This window comes from Gobius niger, assembly GCF_951799975.1.
Source record: "Gobius niger genome assembly, chromosome: 10".
Taxonomy (NCBI): Eukaryota; Metazoa; Chordata; class Actinopteri; order Gobiiformes; family Gobiidae; genus Gobius; species Gobius niger.
Genome location: NC_136861.1, coordinates 1,844,917 through 1,865,905, shown reverse-complemented (window position 1 = coordinate 1,865,905; position 20,989 = coordinate 1,844,917). Strand labels below are relative to the sequence as shown.

At 44.9% G+C, this 20,989-nt stretch overlaps 1 protein-coding gene across 1 annotated transcript; it reads right to left on the bottom strand.

Moving 5' to 3' along the window:
- Nucleotides 1-2,866: 2,866 nt before the first annotated feature.
- LOC306969741 (properdin-like) lies at nt 2,867-17,837 on the bottom strand. The gene is made up of 11 exons (XM_079565448.1): nt 17,781-17,837; nt 14,632-14,770; nt 12,524-12,694; nt 12,301-12,452; nt 12,041-12,235; nt 11,713-11,880; nt 10,101-10,283; nt 8,272-8,445; nt 7,403-7,603; nt 3,759-3,870; nt 2,867-3,069 (listed from the first exon to the last, which is right to left on the bottom strand). Exons 1-11 carry the CDS (start codon nt 17,830-17,832, stop codon nt 2,955-2,957), a joined length of 1,662 nt encoding a protein of 553 aa, XP_079421574.1. The 5' UTR covers nt 17,833-17,837; the 3' UTR covers nt 2,867-2,954.
- Nucleotides 17,838-20,989: the final 3,152 nt, after the last annotated feature.

Here is a 20,989-nt window from a genome sequence, read left to right as displayed (position 1 = left end):
CGCGGGAGGCAGACGTGACCGTGAGCGGACCACTGATGGGACCAAAACCTCTGCCCTCAATTGACTTTGTTTTTTCTCCGACTACGATGCCTTCATTTTGATCAAAAGTTTGGAAGCACTTTTGTATGTCCAAATCTCCGCTTTTTTTTTTTGCTTTGATCACGGCTTTGCACTTAGCACATTTCCTCAGGGAGCTGAAATGGTTTGGACTTCACAGACGTTAAACCATTTCAGGGACAAGGACCTTATGAAGCTCGCGGAGAAAATGGCCAGAATAAAGGGAATTTCAAAGGTAAAATATATTTGGAGTTATTTCTACGTAGTTTAACATCAGTGAGAATCACACAATGGAAATAGTGTTGAAAATAAAGAAAAGCCGAAACATAAAAGTGTTTCCAAACGTTTGACGAGTACAGCATGTATACAGTGCTTTGTTTTATTGGGGCATTGTCTTTGTATTAGCTGAAAATGTTGATGTGCTGATATGTTGTATTAAACGTAGGCTCCAATTTCAAAGTGACCGAGCACATTTTCTCCAGTTCGGCTTTACTCAAATCTAAAAGCTTGTTGACCTGAGAGTTTACAACCTATAGGCCAGTGTCTATCCCTGCCACATTTGAACACTCAGACCTCAGCTCTTTCCTTGTTTTTGTTGTCAAGTTTTTGACACCAGAGCCGGTGCTGGCCCTTCTGGGGCCCTAAGCAAAAATCCACATGGGGGCCCTACAGTATGCATCCCATGGTTATTCATGGGAATGAATATATGTTCAGTGTATATGTGTTGTGTTTAGTGTGTGTGTGTGTGTCCTCTTTCTATCCAATATTTCTCCATATCACATTTTTTCACATTTCTTTTCACAAATCAAATCAAATCAAAACAACTTTATTCATCCCAATGGGCAGTTCTGTTCACTGCTCTCTGATCATAAAAAACAGTAAATGGAGACACATACGACCACATACAGACGTCATGAACTGTAAGAGCATCAGGACACAGGGGGACCAGGAAAAATGAGGGGGGGGGGGAAAGAACAAGATAAACACTGCCTTCCTGCTATTGTCATTTAAGTTTCTGACAGCAGTCGGAATGAAGGATTTTGAACAGCGGTTTCTTTTCTGCTGGGGGACGACACATCGCCTCCCGGAGGCATCAGAGTAAAGTGCGACCGCAAGTCATGATTTTGTCGACCCAAAATCGATGGAGTCTTTTGGACGACTCTTTTCTTACAGAGTGAGGCGAGGTCTTCAAAACACACACCAGAAATCTGACTACACACTTTGACAATGTGGTTCAGACTGTTCTGATTTTTCACAGACAAGCCATCAAACCAGCAAATAAAGGAAAAGGTTAAGACACTTTCAATAAAAGAACGATAAAAGTTACTTAAAATATTTGCTGATACATTAAAAGAGTTCAGTTTCCTCATCAGGTGAACTCGCTGATGTCCACGTTTGACAATTTCCTCTGTGTTTTTATCAAATCGTGGAGAGGAATCAAAAACAGTCCCCAAGTGCTTAAAAGAGTCGACCTTTTCCACCTCCTCCCCGTGGATAAAGCTCGGTTTGGGGCTCTCTGGATTCCTCCTGAAGTCAACAACAAGCTCTTTAGTTTTTGTCACATTTAAGTCCAGAAAGTGGTCATCGCACCACTGGATGAAGGCAGGCAGAGCCGGACCATGATCAGAGTCTGCTCCTGCAAAAGGGTCAGTAGTGCCGTATCATCGGAGAATTTAACAATGTAACTGCTCTCATGGACAGACCTGCAGCTGTCTGTACACATGATATAGAGCAATGGCGATAGTACGCAGCCCTGAGGGGACCCTGTGTTCCAAACAAGAGTGCTAGACATGTGACCGCTCACAAGAACTCTCTGAATGCGCTCGGTTAAAAAGTTTATCTTATTAAAAGCCGAAGAAAACAACAATTCAACACCGGAGTCGTTATTTTGTATATCTACATTTAAAAAAAACTTGCTAATGTCCAGGCTATTGCTGGGAATTGTCCTGACTCTCCTGAACATCCAGCACAGCCCGCTCGGCGCATAATACCTTAAAGATCAGCAGCAATCGGTTGAAAACGAAACAAAATGACCAAATATAAAGCTAATGAAACAAAACAAGTGACACAACTCAGAGAAACACTGAAAACACACTGTTTATTACAAGGTCCAAGCCTGTATGTGCCATCTGTGGAGCATGCTTGTTTTGATGTGCTTTAGAAACCGGAAATCCAGAACATGGATTCAAGTGTACACTGGGAAGCTTAAGGCTGGGCACTTTTTTTTTTTCGACACCAGGACTTAAAAAGGAGTTTAAAAATGTTAAAATTAAGTATTTTCCTCCCCCTACATGTTCCAGCCATGTCCTAATGTGAAGAATGAGCTCAGACTTATTCACCACAACTGCCTCTAGAATCCTGCACTGTCACTCAGAAAGGTGTTAATTCGGGTCCGAAGTGCCGTCACGCACGAGCTGAATATAGAAGCTGCAGTTACTCATAAGACCTGAGGTGGCAGTAGTGAGTATAAAATGACAAACTTGCATCTAGCCCCTTTAACAATACTTGGCTTTCAACACCGACACCTGAATGATACTTTTTTCGATACCCATACTAAAATATTTGCTGCAGAGGAGCAGAACAGTAATAGTAATCAAGTAATCAAAACTGAGGGAAGATTTGGGGAAAACGAGAAAAAATTAGTGCAAAAATAAGAAAAAAAATGGCAGACATTGGGCTTTTTTTTAAAATAGGAAAAAAATTGAAAAAACATAATTCATTTGAGCTGAAACAACCAAGTCATTTCTTTTTCTTACTTTCCTTACTTTAATTTTTTCAATTCCAGACAGGTATTTTTACCGTTGCCCTAATGGTGAGCAACACTAACATACAGAAGGACACAGAGAGGACTCCAGCTCCCAGAATGCTTCAGTGATGTGGGTCTGGCGGTGATGTCGTTAACAGGGCGGGGTGTTGACGCAGTTCACTTCCTCGCTTGCGTCACCAGGTCCGCAGTTGACCTTCGGCTGCCCAACGAACGATGCCTTCAAATCCTTCGGGCCAATGGTGGCACTGCAAGGGTCAGACAGGAGTAAGCTGGACGACACTCAAGACCCATCTGAAGCACACTCTTTGTCTGCAACTTCTTTAATAACCTGTAGCCGCTCCATACCTGCTTTTCCACCAAAACTCCAATCTAACTAACCCTTCACCGACAACTTTCTTTATTTTATTTCTTTATTTTACCAGGTAAGTCAATTGAGAACCAATTCTCATTTACTACGTCGGCATCACCTGGCTCTGCTTCTAACTTTCAGATAGCGATTATCCAGCTCCAAGTCTTTCATCCACACCTTCCACCGTCACGTCAGGTGTTCCTCAGGATACTGTCTTTGGCCCCCTACTGTTCTACCTTCTCTCACTTGGTCACATATGTAGACAAACGGCACATTCACGTCTACAGCTCCACAGGTGACACCCAGCATACCCAACGTTACACTCCCACCCTACTCCCGAATAACAGCCTCCATGAAGTAAACTCAAACTATACAGCAATACAATAGAACTGCTCCTCTTTGGCCCTCCACCAACAATGTAAGGCGCTCCTTCAGTTTCTAGAAAGGGGCTTAATAGCAGAAATAAGGCCTGACTAAACAAGGCTAGTACCGGAATTAAACCAGGACTGAGCTAAGATAATGGTAGAAGTAAAGCAGGATGGATGGAGGGCGTGTCAGGTCGGGTCAGGTCAGGTTGGGTCTCACCTGTACTCCTTGTAGTCAGGTTGGCAAATCCTCTTGCGGGAGCGTTTGGATTGGTCTCCACAGGGGGGTATGCACTGGCTCCAGGTCTCCCACCCCGACCACTGGCTGTCCACTGTAAGGGAGACAGACTCAGACACTGACAGGCCTTTTCCACTGGCAAAAAAAAAACATGCTTAGTTGCGTTTCAACTGGGTACAACTGGGGCCAAACAAAAGAGGCTCAGGCCAAAGCAATGGACGTGAAATGAACAGACTGGAGGCCTCTGATTGGCTGGAGCCCCTCATGAAAAAGGGATGCCCTGATCTGAAAGCATGATTGCAATATGATAGCCTTTAGCTGCTGTTAGCACAACTTTAGCTGCTGCTTGCATAACATCTGCAGTTTGTAGAAGCTACCAAGCTCTCCCACGTGCTCCTAAAGGTTATTGGCGGAAGTGAGCGGGGGAAGTCTTTAGGAGTTACTGTGTGGACGTTGTGCTCCTCGTATCATTACGCCTCACAATATAGTCCCCCTTTTTATCTGCTTATAAAATCGACATGCTACATTTCTGTGTAAATATACTTCGCATGAAAACACTTCACGTAACTTTATTTAAATAGGGAACACGTGGAAGAGCTTGGTAGCTTCTATCGTGAGCTTTTTTTGGAGCTATGTGACATGTGGGAGAGGCTGCGTATGTGCTCCGTTTGCCTGACAGAGCGCACGGACAAAGACCAGACGGGGATATATTAACTCGGCTAAGGTTAGGTAAGAACATATCTCAGTATGTAAAAACGGTGGCCTATTCCTTTAAAGAGAATGATGCACAAAAACATGCAATCAAGCCCTTTTGGTCCCAAACAGCTTTAACTCTGAAAAGAGCAGTTTCAATAAGATTATAGACTAATATCATACAAAGATCATAACTGATAGCTTTGGGCATAATTTTATAGTAACGTTAATTCATCAAAGTATAAGGCTGGGTATAGTCCACTGAGTGAAACCAGGAAAACTCATAGAGCTCATATACAGGTGAAGCCAATAGTACACAGTGCATATCAATCCTGTTGGCCCCTCCCTCCCCTTTCTTTAGTGCACACATCCCTCTGTGCCCTTCACGGACCCTCTGCTAACAATGTTTCTCTGACTTTTGTGGGTTTTTAAGAGCAGTGACAGTGCGTGTGACTGCAGACCATTCGCAGCGCTGTTTCAACTTAGAAACGCGCGTTATCTTGAGGAGTGTATTGGCTGGTCTGCCCGCGCTCGCTGCGCGTCTGCCCGGGCGCGCGTTTCGCTCCTCGCACCCGACGCCTCCTGTCATTAAGCAGCAGCAGTTTACCGTGAAAGTTTGGGTTTGTGTCTCCGCTGTCCGGGAGAGCGAGTACGAACGGGCTGGACGCTCACGTATTGATCCTGCCTGATCTCTGTATAACAATGACCATAACTGCGCGAGAATTTGACCGATATTCACCAAATAAACACCGATTTAAAGGTCCTATATCATGCAAAATTGACTTTTTGGAGCTTTTAGCCATGTTGTTATGCTATTTCCTTATCAAAAACACCCCCAGAGTGGTTTGTGGCTTCATTCACGCAGCTCTCCACAATCCTCCTGAATCCTGCTCTCTGAGCAGCTGCTCCTCCCTCTCCTGGTGAACGACTGAGTGTTCAGTTGTGTCGTAACAGCGGAAAGGAAGTGCTCGACGTCTGTAATGTAATGTTTTAATTCTATGCATACGGCCTGATTTTAATTTGTAAAACAGCGTTTTCATTATTTCTGTCGTAAGAGAGAAACAAAGAGTAAAAAATGTAAAAAAAAAAAAAAAAAAAAAGGATGTGCCCGAGGTGCTTCCAGGTCAGCTGTGGCCAAAACAAACACATCGCGTCTGAACAGATCAGTCATGTTTGCGCTGCAGCTGAAGATGGAGCTCGTTACCTACTCTGGACACCTGTTTTTTATTCTTAACTAACGATAATGTCACGGACGGAGAAAAAGAAGCGCGTTTGGCTACGAGGACGAGGAGTTTATATTCAACCCTTTTCAGGAAGAGGCCACTCAGCTGTTTTTTTTCTCCGGGATACAGAGACTATCACCAAAATATTGTTTTTCTGTGACTGTAACTGATGGATGTTTGGTGAACCTTTGCCAGAATCAAAGTGGATTAACTTTTATAACCAACGCGAGTCCCATAATGTAAACAGCGATGGAGCAGAGGGTGAGTCAGTCCAAACGCGGGTTAGCATATTAGCATGTGTGTTAGCCATTTATGAAGCTGTGTTGCAGATGTCAACTCCGTATAACTGCATCGTGAAGTGACTTTACTTATTGCTGTTTATTTATATTACGGTAAAGTATGTGCGGAGAGAGGGGGCGGAGTTAACTGAATCGAAGCGTTGTGTCTTCCGGGTTTGAAAAATACGTCCAGAAAACACTTATATTTATCACAAAAATGAGTGCTCCATAATGGTAGAGGTACAATATATCATATACATGCCTATACTTAACTTTGGAATGGCTAAAATAGCATGATATAGCCCCTTTAAAGCACGCGGGCAGGGGCATAACAGCACCGTGAGCATAGCACTCTGAACATGTAAATGCAGACAGTTCATGTGCATTATTTCCTCAGTTACTGCGGCTCTCCTCTGCTCTGAGGTGCGCGGGCTGGAGCTGCAGTGACGTCACTGTGACGTCACTGTGGGGCAGCGGCTCTGAAGACTCACTAAACACTTTCATTTGAAAGATTAGTTTAAAATATGGAACCAATGTCAAGAAGCCAACGCATGTGTACCTTTATAGAGCCTACTGATTGTGTTCATTCACTAGGGGCAATATTGGGGGGGTTAAATTGAGCTGTTCTGAATATTGGGGGGGGGGGGGGGGTGTATCCCCCTATCCCCCCTGTAGATTACGCCCATGAATCAGTTCCCGGTTGGACTATTGCAACACTCTGGCCTCCGGCTCCTACTGTCTTCACTCCATCAGTAAGAGCCAGTGCAGAAGCAGCGGCCCGTCTCCTCACCGCCTCCTCCAGACACCTCGCTCCCATCCTCTCCTCCTGCACTGGCTCTCGCTCCATAATCAGACGATGTTTTAAAGCCCTTTCATGTTCTCGCACCATTATAGTTAACTGAGATTTGAACGATACATCGCCCCAGCAGAGCTCTCCGCCCTCCGATCAGATGGTTCTGGACATCCCAGTACAGAAGTAAAGATGTCGATTTTTTATTTTTTTCCTGTGCTGCATCCAATATACTCATTATAGACGGCTTACAGATGCTTAACCTGTTACCTGCCGCCTTAGGGTGAGGGTTAGTAATTATTTATATCCAAATCTCAAAGTGTAATTTGTGTCTTGGTCCCCCCCCAAAAAATAATACATATGAAGTTCATTTAAAGTCCGTTCATTGCAGACAGAACAGCAGCAGTTTCACCATCAATAGAAAAAGACTGGAGCAGACTCAGCAACACTGGGGGTAAAAACTTATTCAGCTCCACAAAGGCATCCCTGTCACATGATTGTTACTACAAGGAATGCCAGTATTTCTCTGACATTTTCGGCCTTCATTTGAGCTTTATTCACGCGTGAGAAGAAGGTGCCAAAATAGAAACAGACTCAGCACCGAGTGGAACGGTGTATGTGAGAGTACAAACCAACACTGACATTTGCATCCCTGGACGTCGTAGCACACCCTGGTCTCAGACAGCGGCTCGAGCGGACAGGCGGCGCCTCCCAGTGCCCTGTTGCGGCAGGAGCGATAGCGTGACTGGCTGCCTCCTAAGGTGTCACAGTTGATGGACTCAGTGATGTCGTACACACTCTGACAGGGGCCCCAGGCCGTCCACTCGGTCCACACTCCGTCCACTGCACAACACAGGACACAAGAACAGTGAGACTGGGCCTGGTTTACAAAGGCTTTAGGAAACGGTCAAGTGCAGCCGTGAACGATGGACGAACCTGAGAAGATCATGGCTGTGACACTGTCCCATCAGCCGCACATTTCAAATCAACATCAAAATGATTACACTACATTGTCGGCAGCAAAGCGTTGTTACGTTATTGGCTGTTGTCACATTGTCGGTGACTTTTATTTATTTGGTTTATTTGGTTGGGACAGAGCATGCTGATGAACATTCATGGGACTCATGCATGTAAACACTTGCCTGGAAAGCAGACTCACTGTTCAGTACCAGCGTTTGAGTCTGGTGAGGCAGCATCAACTCTATATCCACAGCCATACATACATAAGCAAACAGGAAGTGGAGTAAACCAATCAGTGAAGGGCGGGCGTGTCCCGGCGATACAGTGTTATTAGCGGTTTGTGTTAATATTCACACAGGATTATGAATCACAAAACTCAAACTTTTAGTATTTTTGACGAATGCAGGCAGTTAAAATACTTGATGTCTTTGAGCACGCTCAGTCACTAAGGAAAAGTTATGTTTTTGAAGACATTTCGATTTAATGGCGGTTTGACTCCAACTGAATGCTTTTTATTGCCCCGCGGAAACCAAGTTCCCCTCGGCTCTTACCCGGACAGTGCTTCTGCGTGTTGCACATCTGGAACCTGCTGGTGTCTCCAGGGCACCGCAGGCCACCATGTTTGGGGGCGGGGCTGTCGCAGGAGCGGGTGGACCTCTGGAGGCCCACCCCGCAGGTGACGGGGCAGGCCGAGAAGCCTGACCAGGGCCCCCAGGAGCCGTGCACTGGAACGCAACACACAGTCTGACTGCCTGAACCCTTCACATAATAAACATATATAAACATAAGAGTCTACATAAGAGATCTACAGTTGGTTTGTAGCTTTTATAAACTGGACTCAGGGTCAATGATTGCAGTCTCTAAGTTAGTTCCAATAGTTCCTGTACTGCATCGCAATATGAACCTTTATGGTAACTCATTTGGCACTCACTTTAATCATCTTAACTAATACAATTTATTCATTCTTTACTGTTTATCTGCCAGATATCAGAAGGTTGTTGGACATGAATTATAGTGTTGATGCTTTTGGTAATTCATATTAGGTGTTGACCTGTTATCTGCCAGTTTCGGGTTAGGTTTCAGATTATAATAGGATTAGCAATTATGCACATCCACTTGACAGGTGAGTTCAGAGCCTATATGACAGTGTGATGCCTCATTTGAAAGCCAAGACTTCATGGTTCTTCAAACTATATGTACGGTCAGTGTGAGTGAAACACAACTTACCCAGCGTTCCAGTATTTCAGGGTCAAAAAGGTAAAGAAAAAAAGGATGGTATTGTGTCTCAGGGCTCTTTGAATCACGGACATCAATCTCAGACACCTGGGATTAATAGTTGTCAAGTAAATCCAGTGAAAAACTATTATTAAGCAGACCATCACTTTCAAGCAATATGGGAAAGAAAAAGGATCTCTCTGCTGATGAAAAGCGTGAAATAGTTGAATGCCTTGGTCTAGGTGTGAAAACCTTCGATATTTCATGAAAGATTAAGTGTAATCATCGAACTGATAAGAGATTTGTGGATGATTCAGAGCACACACGGGTTTGTGCAGATAAAGGCACAATGAGGACGGTTTCGGCCAGACAAAGACATCAGATTAAGAGAACAGCTGCTACAAAGCAGCAGACAGGTATTTGAAGCTGCTGGTGCCTCTGGAGTCTCCCGAACATCAAGGTGTAGGACCCTCCAGAGGCTGCAGTTGTGCATAAACCTTCTATCCGGCCTCCCCTAAACTGTTCATTGAAGCTGATGAACAGAAACGGTCAGATGGATGGAGTAGTGTAATTTTAGTTAGTTTATTAGTAATTTGTTGAATTTGTAGCATTAGGAGGTTATATTTACTGAAATCAAAAGCTATTTCAATCAAAAACATCTTAACAGGTCAAGTAATATTTTACCATAGGACCTTCTTTGAGCAGCTTCAAAATTCTTAAATCCATTAAACTTGTGAGTTTTTGGACAGTTTCTGCTTGGATTTGTTTGCAGGATGTCAGAATAACCTCCCAGAGCTGCTGTTTGGATGAAAACTGCCTCCCACCCTCATAGATGTTTTGCTTGTTGAGGCTCCAAAGTTTCTCAATAGGGCTGAGGTCAGGGGAGGAGGGGGTCCACATCATGAGTTTCTGTCCTTTTATGCCCATAGCAGCCAGTGATGCAGAGGTTTTCTTTACAGCAGGACAAATTGTTGTTGTCTTTATCATTTTTATTTTTTTTCTGTGTTGTATGTTTTATGTTGCACGATTGTACTGAGAGAATTCCTAGTTTGTGAACCTGTTCTCAAACCATGGCAATAAACCTATTCTGATTCTAATAATTGAACAAGACAGTGGGCAGTGCGATAACCCTGGTCAAACCTGGTGTAGGGCTGTGGTGACTCACCCATGCAGTAGTCCAGGCCAGGGCAGGGGCCGCTGTCCTGCGTGGGGCCCTCACAGGTCCCATGTCCTCCTCCAGGGGTGATGCAGAAGCGATGCCTGGTTCTTTGCGGAGGCTCCCCCCCATCAGGCAAACATGTCCCCGAGCATTCAGACCACTCCGACCAGCCCGTCCAGAAGCTCAGCACTGACAGGGTACAGGGGTTTAGTGGGCTCCAGGGGCGTAAGTAATACGCGACCTCAGAGGGAATTGCCCCTTCTCAAAACCCCCGCCCCAAAATGTCTTCATAGCAACCGTTGTTCCCAGACATTCCAGGATCTCCTCCCCATAGAAACTAATGGTGCGGGGCCCATTTCTTTCCATTTAAGGCAGATAAACATATTGTCAAAAACACCGCCTGCTAACTTGAGCCAAGATAAGTTAAGTGATGCTTTATTAATCCCCGTAGGGAAATTACTCAATTTTTGCCCATCCTCAAAGCTGCTGGGGCAACCTGTAGGAGCAGAATGGGCCGGTGCTCGGGGACCCATCTCCAGATGTGGAACCAGGCTAATGGTCAGAAACACCTGGCTGGAGGTGTGTCTGCATATGTTTTTAGTGGTAGGGGAAACTGGAGTACCCGGAGGAAAGACAGATGCCCCTCCGCTCTGTTCAAAATATCTTCAATATCTTTGGTTTTGTTGCTCGGAGCAGAGCCTTGACCTTCTAGCCCTGGGTGGGTTTGCTATTGTCACTGCACTGATAACACACGGAACATCGCGTCTTAAATCTATTATGTCTTTGCAGGAGAATAATGACTTCACCTCACTGAGCTACAGCCACGGGGGAGACAAAGCCACTGCAACCTCTCTCTCCTCCTCCGCAGGAGCAGAGGCCCAGACTGGATATGTATTTGAATCAAAACTGGACTCACATAAGAAGAGAACTTACTAAGTGGTGCCAGAGCATGGCTAATCCAAACCGCGGCGCCAGTGATAAGGGATGCACTGATCCGATACTGGTATCGGATACTGAAACCGATGCTGGAAAAAATACAATATCAGGTATTGATACCAAATATCTGATAATGGACCAATACCTGTTTTGGCTCATCCTGTTTTAAAAACACAACTTTCCACCACTTAATCTCAGAGAATATTTCTCATTTTGAAGGGAAGAAACTGGAGAATTTAATGGCTGCAAAAGGCTGCGGCTATCAACAGTATGCTAATGCTAGAGGCAGCATGCTAATGCTAAGCATGCTAATGCTCGAGGCAACTAATTAAAGCTCAAACAGAAACTATGATTGGATCAACTAAAGCAATAAAATAAAATCAGCCACTGCTGAAGTGGCCAAGTGTTTGTATTTTAGTGAGACAAAACTAATGTTTGTTCTGATCAGATCACTTTCAGTGAGTTGTTTACATTGATGTAGCCTAATGGCCTGTAATGTATGCAAACATTGGCTAAGTTTGCAATTGGTAATACAAACCGATAAATAGATGATGAAAACATGATGAACAGAGAGATGCTGATGGACAGTCAGTGGGATGTGTTAGAAATAATAATGGTAAGAACAATGGTAGAGGAAGAGCAGTTGACTTAGAGGTCAGGCCTGCTCGGTCCTGGTTCTGACCTGGGCAGGGGCTCCTGCAGACTATGGTCCTGGTGCTGGGGCCGTCACAGTGGCGTCCTCCGTACTGAGTGGGGGGCTGGTCACATGACCGGTGGCTGAGCCGGAGGCCCTCTCCACACGACACGGAGCAAGGCCCGGGGTCTGACCAAGAGCCCCAGCCTCCGTCCACTACAGCACATCACACGCACACGCACACGCACACGCACACGCACACGCACACGCACACGCACACACACACACACACACACACACACACAGGTCACAGTTATAATCTCAGTGTTCCTACATGTGACAGATGAAGACAGATGTGTGTGTCCTGACTGGTCACCTGCACAGTTGGGCAGCTCAGTGCACTGCTGTGTGTGGACACTGTCTCCATGACAGCCGTCTCCGGGCGGTCTGGGAGAGGGAGGGGGGCTGGAGCAGATGCGCGTCCTCATTCGAGTCGGGACATTACCGTGGTTATGGATGCAGGTGCCTGAGCACTCGGTCCAATCAGACCACGCTGACCAGCCTCCGTGAACTAGACCACACAATCACATGACTAGCCTGAGGATGGATGGACATGTGAGGACAGAGGACTCTTACCTGGACAGGTGAGGACAGGACACGCCCGTGTCTCCTCTGCGTCTCCGGGACAGGCTAACACACACTCAGGCCGTGCATTGCACTTCCTATTCCTGTGTTCAACTCCGCCCTCTCCACAGCTGACTGAACATGGTGACCAATCAGACCACAGGCTCCACCCATTCCCTGCAGCACAGTCCAATCAGAGGTGAGCACACTCACATGTGTGTGCGTGTGCACAGACATGTAGTTACCGTCACAGCAGGTGCCGTTACACGCCTCGGCCTGCAGTTTGTCTCCAGGCCCACAGGCTGCCTGGCTTAAACCGTAGCAGCTCCGCCTCTTGAGCTTCACCCCCTCCCCACACAGGGTGGTGCACTGGGACCAGTCCGACCAACTGGTCCAGATGGGAGGCCTGACCCAGAGAAAGAGACAGAAGTAATTAATCGCAATTAAGCATCATTTATTTAGAGCTTGTATTTATTTTTAGAGGTATATTTTAGATGCTTCTTTGTATTTTCCAGCATTTTGAACATAACACTTTTTGGAGAATGATCTTTTTTTTAACTCTTTTTTAAGCGTTTAACTGTGCGAATAAACAAGTTTGACAGTCAAATTGTTTTTGGCTTTACGTGTTGTTTGTGCCTAAGCAACGTCTGCAGGTGTCGAAAGTTAAGAGCAATTAATTTCAATTAATATGTTTAATCGCACTAAACCTTATATCATTAATGAATCGTAATTAATCAAAAAAAAGTCCTGGCCCTAGAAAAAAATAAAATACATTTTTAAAAACCTTTCTGGACCGAGATGTCTGATGTATTTCCTGGGATCTGCTGGAGCCACTCCTCCAGTTTGGGGGTCACTGCCCCGAGTGCCCCAACGACCACGGGCACCACTGATGCCTTCACCCTCCAGGTTTTCTCCAGCTCTTCTCTGAGCCCCTGGTATTTCTCTAGTTTCTCTTGTTCCTTTTTCCTGATGTTGAAGTCTTGGTATTGCTATGTCGACCACAGCGGCTCCTCTGCTCTTTGTCACCACCACAATGTCCGGTTGGTTCATCATCATTCTGTCCGTCTGTATCTGGAAGTCCCACAGGATCTTGGCTCGGTCATTCTCGACCACCTTTGGAGGTGTTTCCCACTTTGACCTTGGGGTTTCCAGCCCATACTCTGCACAGATGTTCCTGTACACTATACCAGCCACTTGGTTATGGTGCTCCATGTAAGCTTTCCCTGCAGCATCTTACACCCTGCAGCATCTTACACCCTGCAGTTATGTTCTTACACCCTGCAGCATCTTACACCCTGCAGTTATGTTCTTACACCCTGCAGCATCTTACACCCTGCAGTTATGTGCTGGATTGTCTCATTGGCCTCCTTGCACAGTCTACACCTGGGGTCTTGTCTGGTTTGGTAGATCTGGGCCTCTATTGCTCTGGTGCTCAAGGCTCCTGTTCAGCCATGATGAGTGCCTCTGTGCTGTCCTTTAGTCCGGCTCTGTCTAGCCATTGGTAGGATTTCTGTATATCCGCTACTTCAGTTATGTTTCGGTGGTACATGCCGTGTAGGGGCTTGTCCTCCCATGACGGGACCTCCAGCACCTCATCTTCTGTTCCCCATTGTCTGAGACATTCACTGAGCACGTCATCTGTTGGAGCCTTGTCCTTGATGTTCTTATGGATCTTGGATGTTTCATCCTGGATAGTGGCTCTCACACTCACTAGTCCTCGGCCTCCTTCCTTAGAGTGCTGGATTTGGGGTGGAACCCTCCGTGTATGGTTAGGAGCTTTCGCGTCTTAACATCTGTGGTCTGTATCTCGTCCTTTGGCAGCTTATTTTATATGTATGGAACAACAGAAGAACCAGATTTGTTTCATGGGCTTTGAATTTAATTGACGTGAGGCACTTTTACATTCTTTCAGTCCCCCTTTTGAGTTTCATGTTGTATTTTCAGATAGGTTTTGTCATCTCAGACTGCTTGTTATTTATTTATTTATGTCTGTAAAAATATAATTATACTTTCACCCTTCAGCGCTTCAGAACCCCCCCCCCCCCCCCCCCCTCCTCAGCAGACCCCCTTCAGACACTTCCTTTATCTCTGAAGTGACTTCCATTAGCCATTCCATTCTTTTTGGGCCAAGGCAGGACCAAAGCCTTGGACTGGAAGGAAGTGAGTTTGGAGGCACTGCCTTCAACACCAAGGCACCAGGCTTTGGGAAACAGCCACTGTGTTGTTGAGGAGCCTGCACCGTAATGCTGAGCTCGACACTGGCGATGTCATTCCTGCAGCCGGTCAGAATAATGTCTTTAAACCTATGATTACCAAAAAGTAAATACATCCCGAGTGACTGACCCGCAGGACTGGCAGCCCCCGTCCTCAGTCTGGTAGCCGTACTTGGGGTTGAGGCAGCAGGTGTCCCGGTCCACCTCTCCAATGACCCCCTCACAGGTCAGTGAGGACGGGACGAAGCGCGAGAAGCACTGCACGCCATCTGCAAACACAGCCAACTTTTAATGTTGACGACATCATTTGGCCCCTTTAGTGCTCGCCTTGTTCACTTAAGGCCACAAGAGGGCGTTAAAGGGATAGTTCAGGATTTCTGACATAGGGCCTCATTTCCTAGTTATCCAGAGTGTTGCTGATTTCTGGAGATATTTTTTGGGGAATTCAAGCAGTTCTTATATTTAAAGAGTTAGCTAGGCTAATGCAAGGCTAGTGCATTTCTATGGTATCAGCTAGCCTGCATTATAAACAGTGTGACCCGCTCCACAGAGCACCTGAGGCAAATCACTTATAACACCAGACTGACCATATAAATGTCTGTGTCCATAGAGTCATGTTTGGAATATAACTGACCTGCATCACATGAATTACTGCATTTTGAGGGACTATTTTCTAGCAGATCACTCCGCCGCTGCGTAGCTTATACAACCACAAAGCTGATGCTGCTCAAATATAAGGTCTTTTAAATGCAAAATGGTTAAAATGATTCTATGGACACAGACATTTATATGGTTAGTCTGGTGTTATAAGTGATTTGCCTCAGGTGCTCTGTGGAGCGGGTCACACTGTTTTTAATGCAGGCTAGCTGATACCATAGAAATGCACTAGCCTAGCGCCACAAAACTCTTCAAATAAAAGAACTGCATGAATTACAAAAAAAAATATCTCCAGAAATCAGCAACAATCTGGATAACGAGGAAATGAGGCCCTATGTCAAAAATCCTGAAATATCCCTTTAAATCATCCTTTCATCACACGCAACCACACAGGGATTTCATTTAATAACTTTAATGTTTAGAAAGCTTTAAAATCCACGGGTTACCAGTGATTAGTCACCATCATCCTTTTAAACAAACTATTTAAATATAATTAAATAAAAAAAATAACAATAATTAAAACATTTAATAAATATAATTTAAAAAACTATTTGAATATAATTAAAATAGCTTGTTTGAAAAATCTATGTGGCGTCTGACTTTTAGTTTCATATTACACAACGATCTACTTTATTGGGAAGAAAACTGAAAGTACATCTGTAAAATGCTTAATGAAAGTAGGTATCATGGAAAACATGAAAAGTGATGTTTACAGGCTGGGTTGGTGAGTGGTACTGAGAGTTTGAGACTGAAGAGGACAGTTAACCCTGTGAACTCACAGAGATGTGTTTATTTAGTTACACTAAGGACACAAAAGGTAAGTGTATTTGCACAGAAATAAAATATCTCAAGTGTGCAGCTATTTATTTAGTCTATTTATTAGACTTTAGGAAGAATGTTTATGGTTCAGTTTATATCTGTCTGTAATGAGGCAACCTTCAATTGTGTTCATTCCAATACTGTATATTCCCATGCGTTCCCATGGGAAATGACCAGAATTTTGCAGCTCTATTCAAAAACAAGGAATTTTCTTTGGTGCACATGTGCAACATGAAATATAAAACTTGTGTAGGGCAAACACTTTCTCTCTCCCTCTTCCAAGTGATTTCATAGAGTGTTATATGAGGATTATAGTGTTCTTATCAAATCAAATCAAATCAAATGTATTTATATAGCACATTTAAAACAACTGTTGTTGACCAAAGTGCTTCACAAAAGGTCTACAGTGCAGAAATATATAAAATATATAAAAGCTTTTGCATAAAAGTGTGTCTTTTATACAGTCCCACCCACTGCACTGGACTGTAGAAGAGCTGTGCAGCTCTATCAGTGGCAGACTGAGACACCCTCAGTGCAGGACAGAGCGCTACCGCAAAGCCTTCATCCCCACTGCTGTCAGACTGTACAATAAGACTGTGAAGTAATGCCGACTGGAACAAGTGAATTTCTCCTTTGTGAGATCAATAAAGGTTTATCTTATCTTATCTTTAGCAATGATTTAAACTGGTCCAGTGTGAGCAGCTCTGATGTGGAGAGGCAGTTCATTCCACAGTTTTGGCGCTGCAACAGAGAAAGCCCTGTCCCCTTTGGTCACATACAAGGAGCGAGGAACCTCTAAAAGCAGCTGATCAGCAGATCTCAGAGCCCGAGCACCAGAAGCTCAGACATACAGAGGAGCAGCGCCATGGAGACATTTAAAGACCACAACCTTATCCTATAACACACAGGGAGCCAGTGTAGAGCAGCTAACACAGGGGGATGTGCTGTCGCTTTCTGGTCCCTGTAAGGAGACGGGCAGCTGCATTTTGCACCCCCTGGAGGCGACGGATTGAACGCTGACCGAGACCAGTGTACACAGAATTATCTGTAATAAATCTGTAATAATCAAGTCGCGAAGTTAGAAAAGCATGACTGGCTTATGAGGACAAGAACACTCTATGAGACAGAAAAGGGGGAGGGATTGTTGTCAAAATCAAACTCTGGAAACCTGCACTTTCCCAATGATAGTCAACAGTGATGCAGGAGCAGAGGTCAGAGGTCAGAGGTCAGTGTTACACGGCAAACACTGACGGGAAACAGGCACAGTTTCAACACAAGCACTTCTCCGAAAAAACTGCACACACACACACACACACACACACACACACACACACACACACGCACACACACACGCATGCACACACACACACACGCACACACACACACACACACCTGAGCCAAAACCATCAAAGGGAAACAAACAGGAGCTATGAGGAGGAGCTATAATTGGATGTTATCGGAATAGTCAGAACCCAGAAGTGGGCCGTGGAGCACAGTATTTTAAATGTCTTTTAAAAAATGATATTCTCGTTGTCTCAGCTGAGAACCGCTGATCTCAGATGACTTCATGGACCCATCCAACTCTGAGCCTGATTTTACAATGTTTGAAATATAGACATTGCCTTATTGTTAAGGTGGTGCAAAGAGCATGTGCTGTTGAGATTTTTGTCTCAAACGCTAAAAGTCATTTACGGATCAGTATGAGCGGTTCTAAAGGCTGAGTGACCCAGGCCCTCAGCTCTAAGCACATGTTGGCTGTTCTAAACACTAACAAGAGCACTGTTTACTCAGTTTGTTACTGACCTGCCGTGTGGAAGTGGAGCAGCAGAAGCAGTGTGCACCAAAACACATCCATGTCGGTGTGAGTGCAGAGGACTCTGTGCTCCCGTAGACCTGCCTCCTAAAGAGGGCTTCTCACCACAAGAGAACGCCCAGTCACACTCACAAACACAGCAGTTTACTGGCACTCAAGCAGACGATCGGGAAGCAGTTTATTGATCGTTTTTATCTGTCAGGACATCTGCCACTTCTGGGGAAACAGCTCTTCCTGGTGTCCGGTTTGCAGATGATGTTGTTCTGTTGGCGTCAACGAACCAGGACCTTCAGCTGCTCTGGGGCGGTTAGCAGCCGAGTGTGTAGCGGCCGGGATGAGGATCAGCACCTCCAAATCTGAGGCCATGGTTCTCCTTCCCCTCTACAGGTCGGTGGGGAGTCCTTACCTCAAGTGGAGGAGTTCAAGTATCTCGGGGTCTTGTTCACGAGTGAGGGACGGATGGAGCGTGAGATGGACAGACGGATCGGTGCGGCGTCAGCAGTGATGCGGTCGCTGTATCGGTCTGTCGTGGTGAAGAGGGAGCTGAGTCGGGGCAAAGCTCTCGATTTACCGATCGATCTACGTTCCCGCCCTCACCTATGGTCATGAGATTTGGGTAATGACCGAAAGGACAAGATCGCGAATACAAGCGGCCGAAATGAGTTTCCTTCGCAGGGTGGCTGGGGGTGAGGAGCTCAGTTACCCGGGAGGAGCTCGGAGTAGAGTCGCTGCTCCTTCACGTCGAAAGGAGCAGCTGAGGTGGCTCGGGCATTTTTTTTTTTTTTTTGTCCTTTATTTATCCAGGATAAAACTCATTGAGATTAAAAATCTCTTTTTCAAGAGTGTCCTGGCCAAGATGCAGGGGAACAGGTTTACATACAAGTTACAAAAAAACATTACATAATTGAAAGTTTTAAATCAAGATAATACACTCAGATAAAACAGCTTTATGTAAAAGACTTTGTTTCTAGATTTTTCAATAGTGATTTAAAAGTATGAAGTGATACTGTATGAAGTTCTTTTAACTGAAACTCCTTCTGTAGCTCATTCCAAGAATGTGGAGCAGCAAATCTAAAGGCCTTTTTACCCAGTTCTGTTTGCACCCTGGGCACAGAGAGCAGGAGAAGGTCCTGAGAGCAGGAGAAGGTCCTGAGAGCAGGAGAAGGTCCTGAGAGCAGGAGAAGGTCCTGAGAGCAGGAGGAGGTCCTGAGAGCAGGAGGAGGTCCTGAGAGCAGGAGGAGGTCCTGAGAGCAGGAGGAGGTCCTGAGAGCAGGAGGAGGTCCTGAGAGCAGGAGGAGGTCCTGAGAGCAGGAGGAGGTCCTGAGAGCACAGGCTGGAGCTGCTGTTGCTCCTCAGCTCAGTGAGCTGCTGCAGATACGGAGGGACAAGTCCAGCAATACATTTAGAAATCAAAAGATACCAATGTTTCAATCTACGAAACGACAAAGATGACCAGCCCACCCGGGCGTAAAGGACACAGTGATGAGTCAACGACCTCATGTTTGTAATAAAGCGCAAAGCTCCAGGATACACTGTGTCCAAAGCACGCAAAGAATCTGTGGAGGCATTCATAAATATAACATCACAATAGTCCAAAACAGGCATAAAAGTAGCATCATAAGTTTCTTTCGGGCTTCAAATGATAAGCAAGACTTAATATGAAAGTAGAACCCGAGTTTCATCAGTATCAGTGTTTTAATATGGGGCTTAAAAGATAAACAATCATCAATTAAAATTCTAAGATATTTATATTCTGTTCTGGATGCCTCCTGGTCGCCTCCCGCGGGAGTTGTTCCAGGCATGTCCTAGTGGGACAAGATCTCATGGAAGGCCCAGGACATATATATATATATATATATATATATATATATATAATCCAACTGTATGACCAGCCCTGTCCACGTAAGAAATATTATGTTAAAAACAAAAACAGTCCGGATAAGCCATGGCTTACCAAGGGCATAGCTAAGGCCTGTAAAAGAACATTTAAGGTACTCTTCACGGTGCGAAGCCGATTTCTGTCCGAAAAAACACACACATTATTACTAAATAAATAACAGATTGTGCTGCATTGTATGATTATTTATATGAGTGTATACAAGTTTAAGATTATTATTATGATTTTTATTATGATAATTATTATTATTACGACTATAGTAATAGTATTGGGAGCTTATTTCATAAAGAGAGAGGAATATTGCCTAACATATGGCAGTACCTATAGCTACACCACCACTTTCCCTCAGGTCACGCTGCTGCTCTTTGTTGTGGCCTCGTCACATTTCCCAAAAGGACAGCAGTGAAGGTGGATGACATCAAGTTGATTGAGGCCAAACATGCGTTCAGTTCAATGGCCACTGGCTGCCCTGCTTTTTGACCACAAACGTGGGGGCCTTTAGACACGTTAAAAACTACTTTAAAGCCTGGTTTCAATTGTTTCAACACTAGACTAGGCTGATCTTCCTCCTGAGATAACGCTGGGTTAGTCACAATTTATGAAACCAGGCTGGTTTTCATAAGAAGAATTTTAGAAATCTGGTACTTAATGAGGGTCGGACTGTTAGCATTGGAGCAGCGCGAGCTACACGTCACGCAAGGGCGGAGTCTACGGTGAAGATCCCGCCCTTATGTCCTTTTTAGGAACATGCTTCATCAGAGCTGGGGAGGAGGAGTCTGTAAATCCTCCATCAATTCCCCCACGGCCGTGGTCATTCTGGTAAACGGGAGGAGTGAGCAGAAGACGTCCATTTTTTTACAGTCTATGGTTCAGTTCAACAAAGAAAGGGGTGGAGTCAACAGCGTGGCGCTTCTCAGCAGTTACATGTACGCGCTCTGCGCGAGAGAGCTTGGCCGCTCAGGGCGCTCGCTCTGACAGGCACGTGCAGTGTATCACTGGCCTAAAGCAAAGGACTAAACAAACTGAAGACCGTATAAAACGAATAAAAACAAGTTAACTCAAATAATGCGATTTAATAAAACAGTGTACCATCACAATCTGCTGGAGCAGAACAAGAGTGATGTCCAAGGTACCTGGAAGGTCTTGAATGGCCTTATCAGGAATGGAAGGATTACTTCACAGTGAATAATTCAATCATCAGTGAAAAAGGGATATTGTAAATACATTTAATCGCTTCTTTTGTTATGTGCTAGGCAAAGACTAGTGTCTTTGTCTCCCTCTTGTGTTTGTTTTTGTTTTTCA

Bases quoted from the DNA above. Each gene is read 5' to 3' on its own strand.
- LOC306969741 (XM_079565448.1), bottom strand. From the start codon at position 17,832: ATGGATGTGTTTTGGTGCACACTGCTTCTGCTGCTCCACTTCCACACG. The intron at 12,695-14,631 runs GTCAGTCACTCG...TCTCTGGGTCAG, and splicing joins GGGGGCTGCCAGTCCTGCGG to GCCTCCCATCTGGACCAGTT. The intron at 8,446-10,100 runs GTGAGTCACCAC...GTTGCGTTCCAG, and splicing joins TGGCCTGGACTACTGCATGG to TGCACGGCTCCTGGGGGCCC.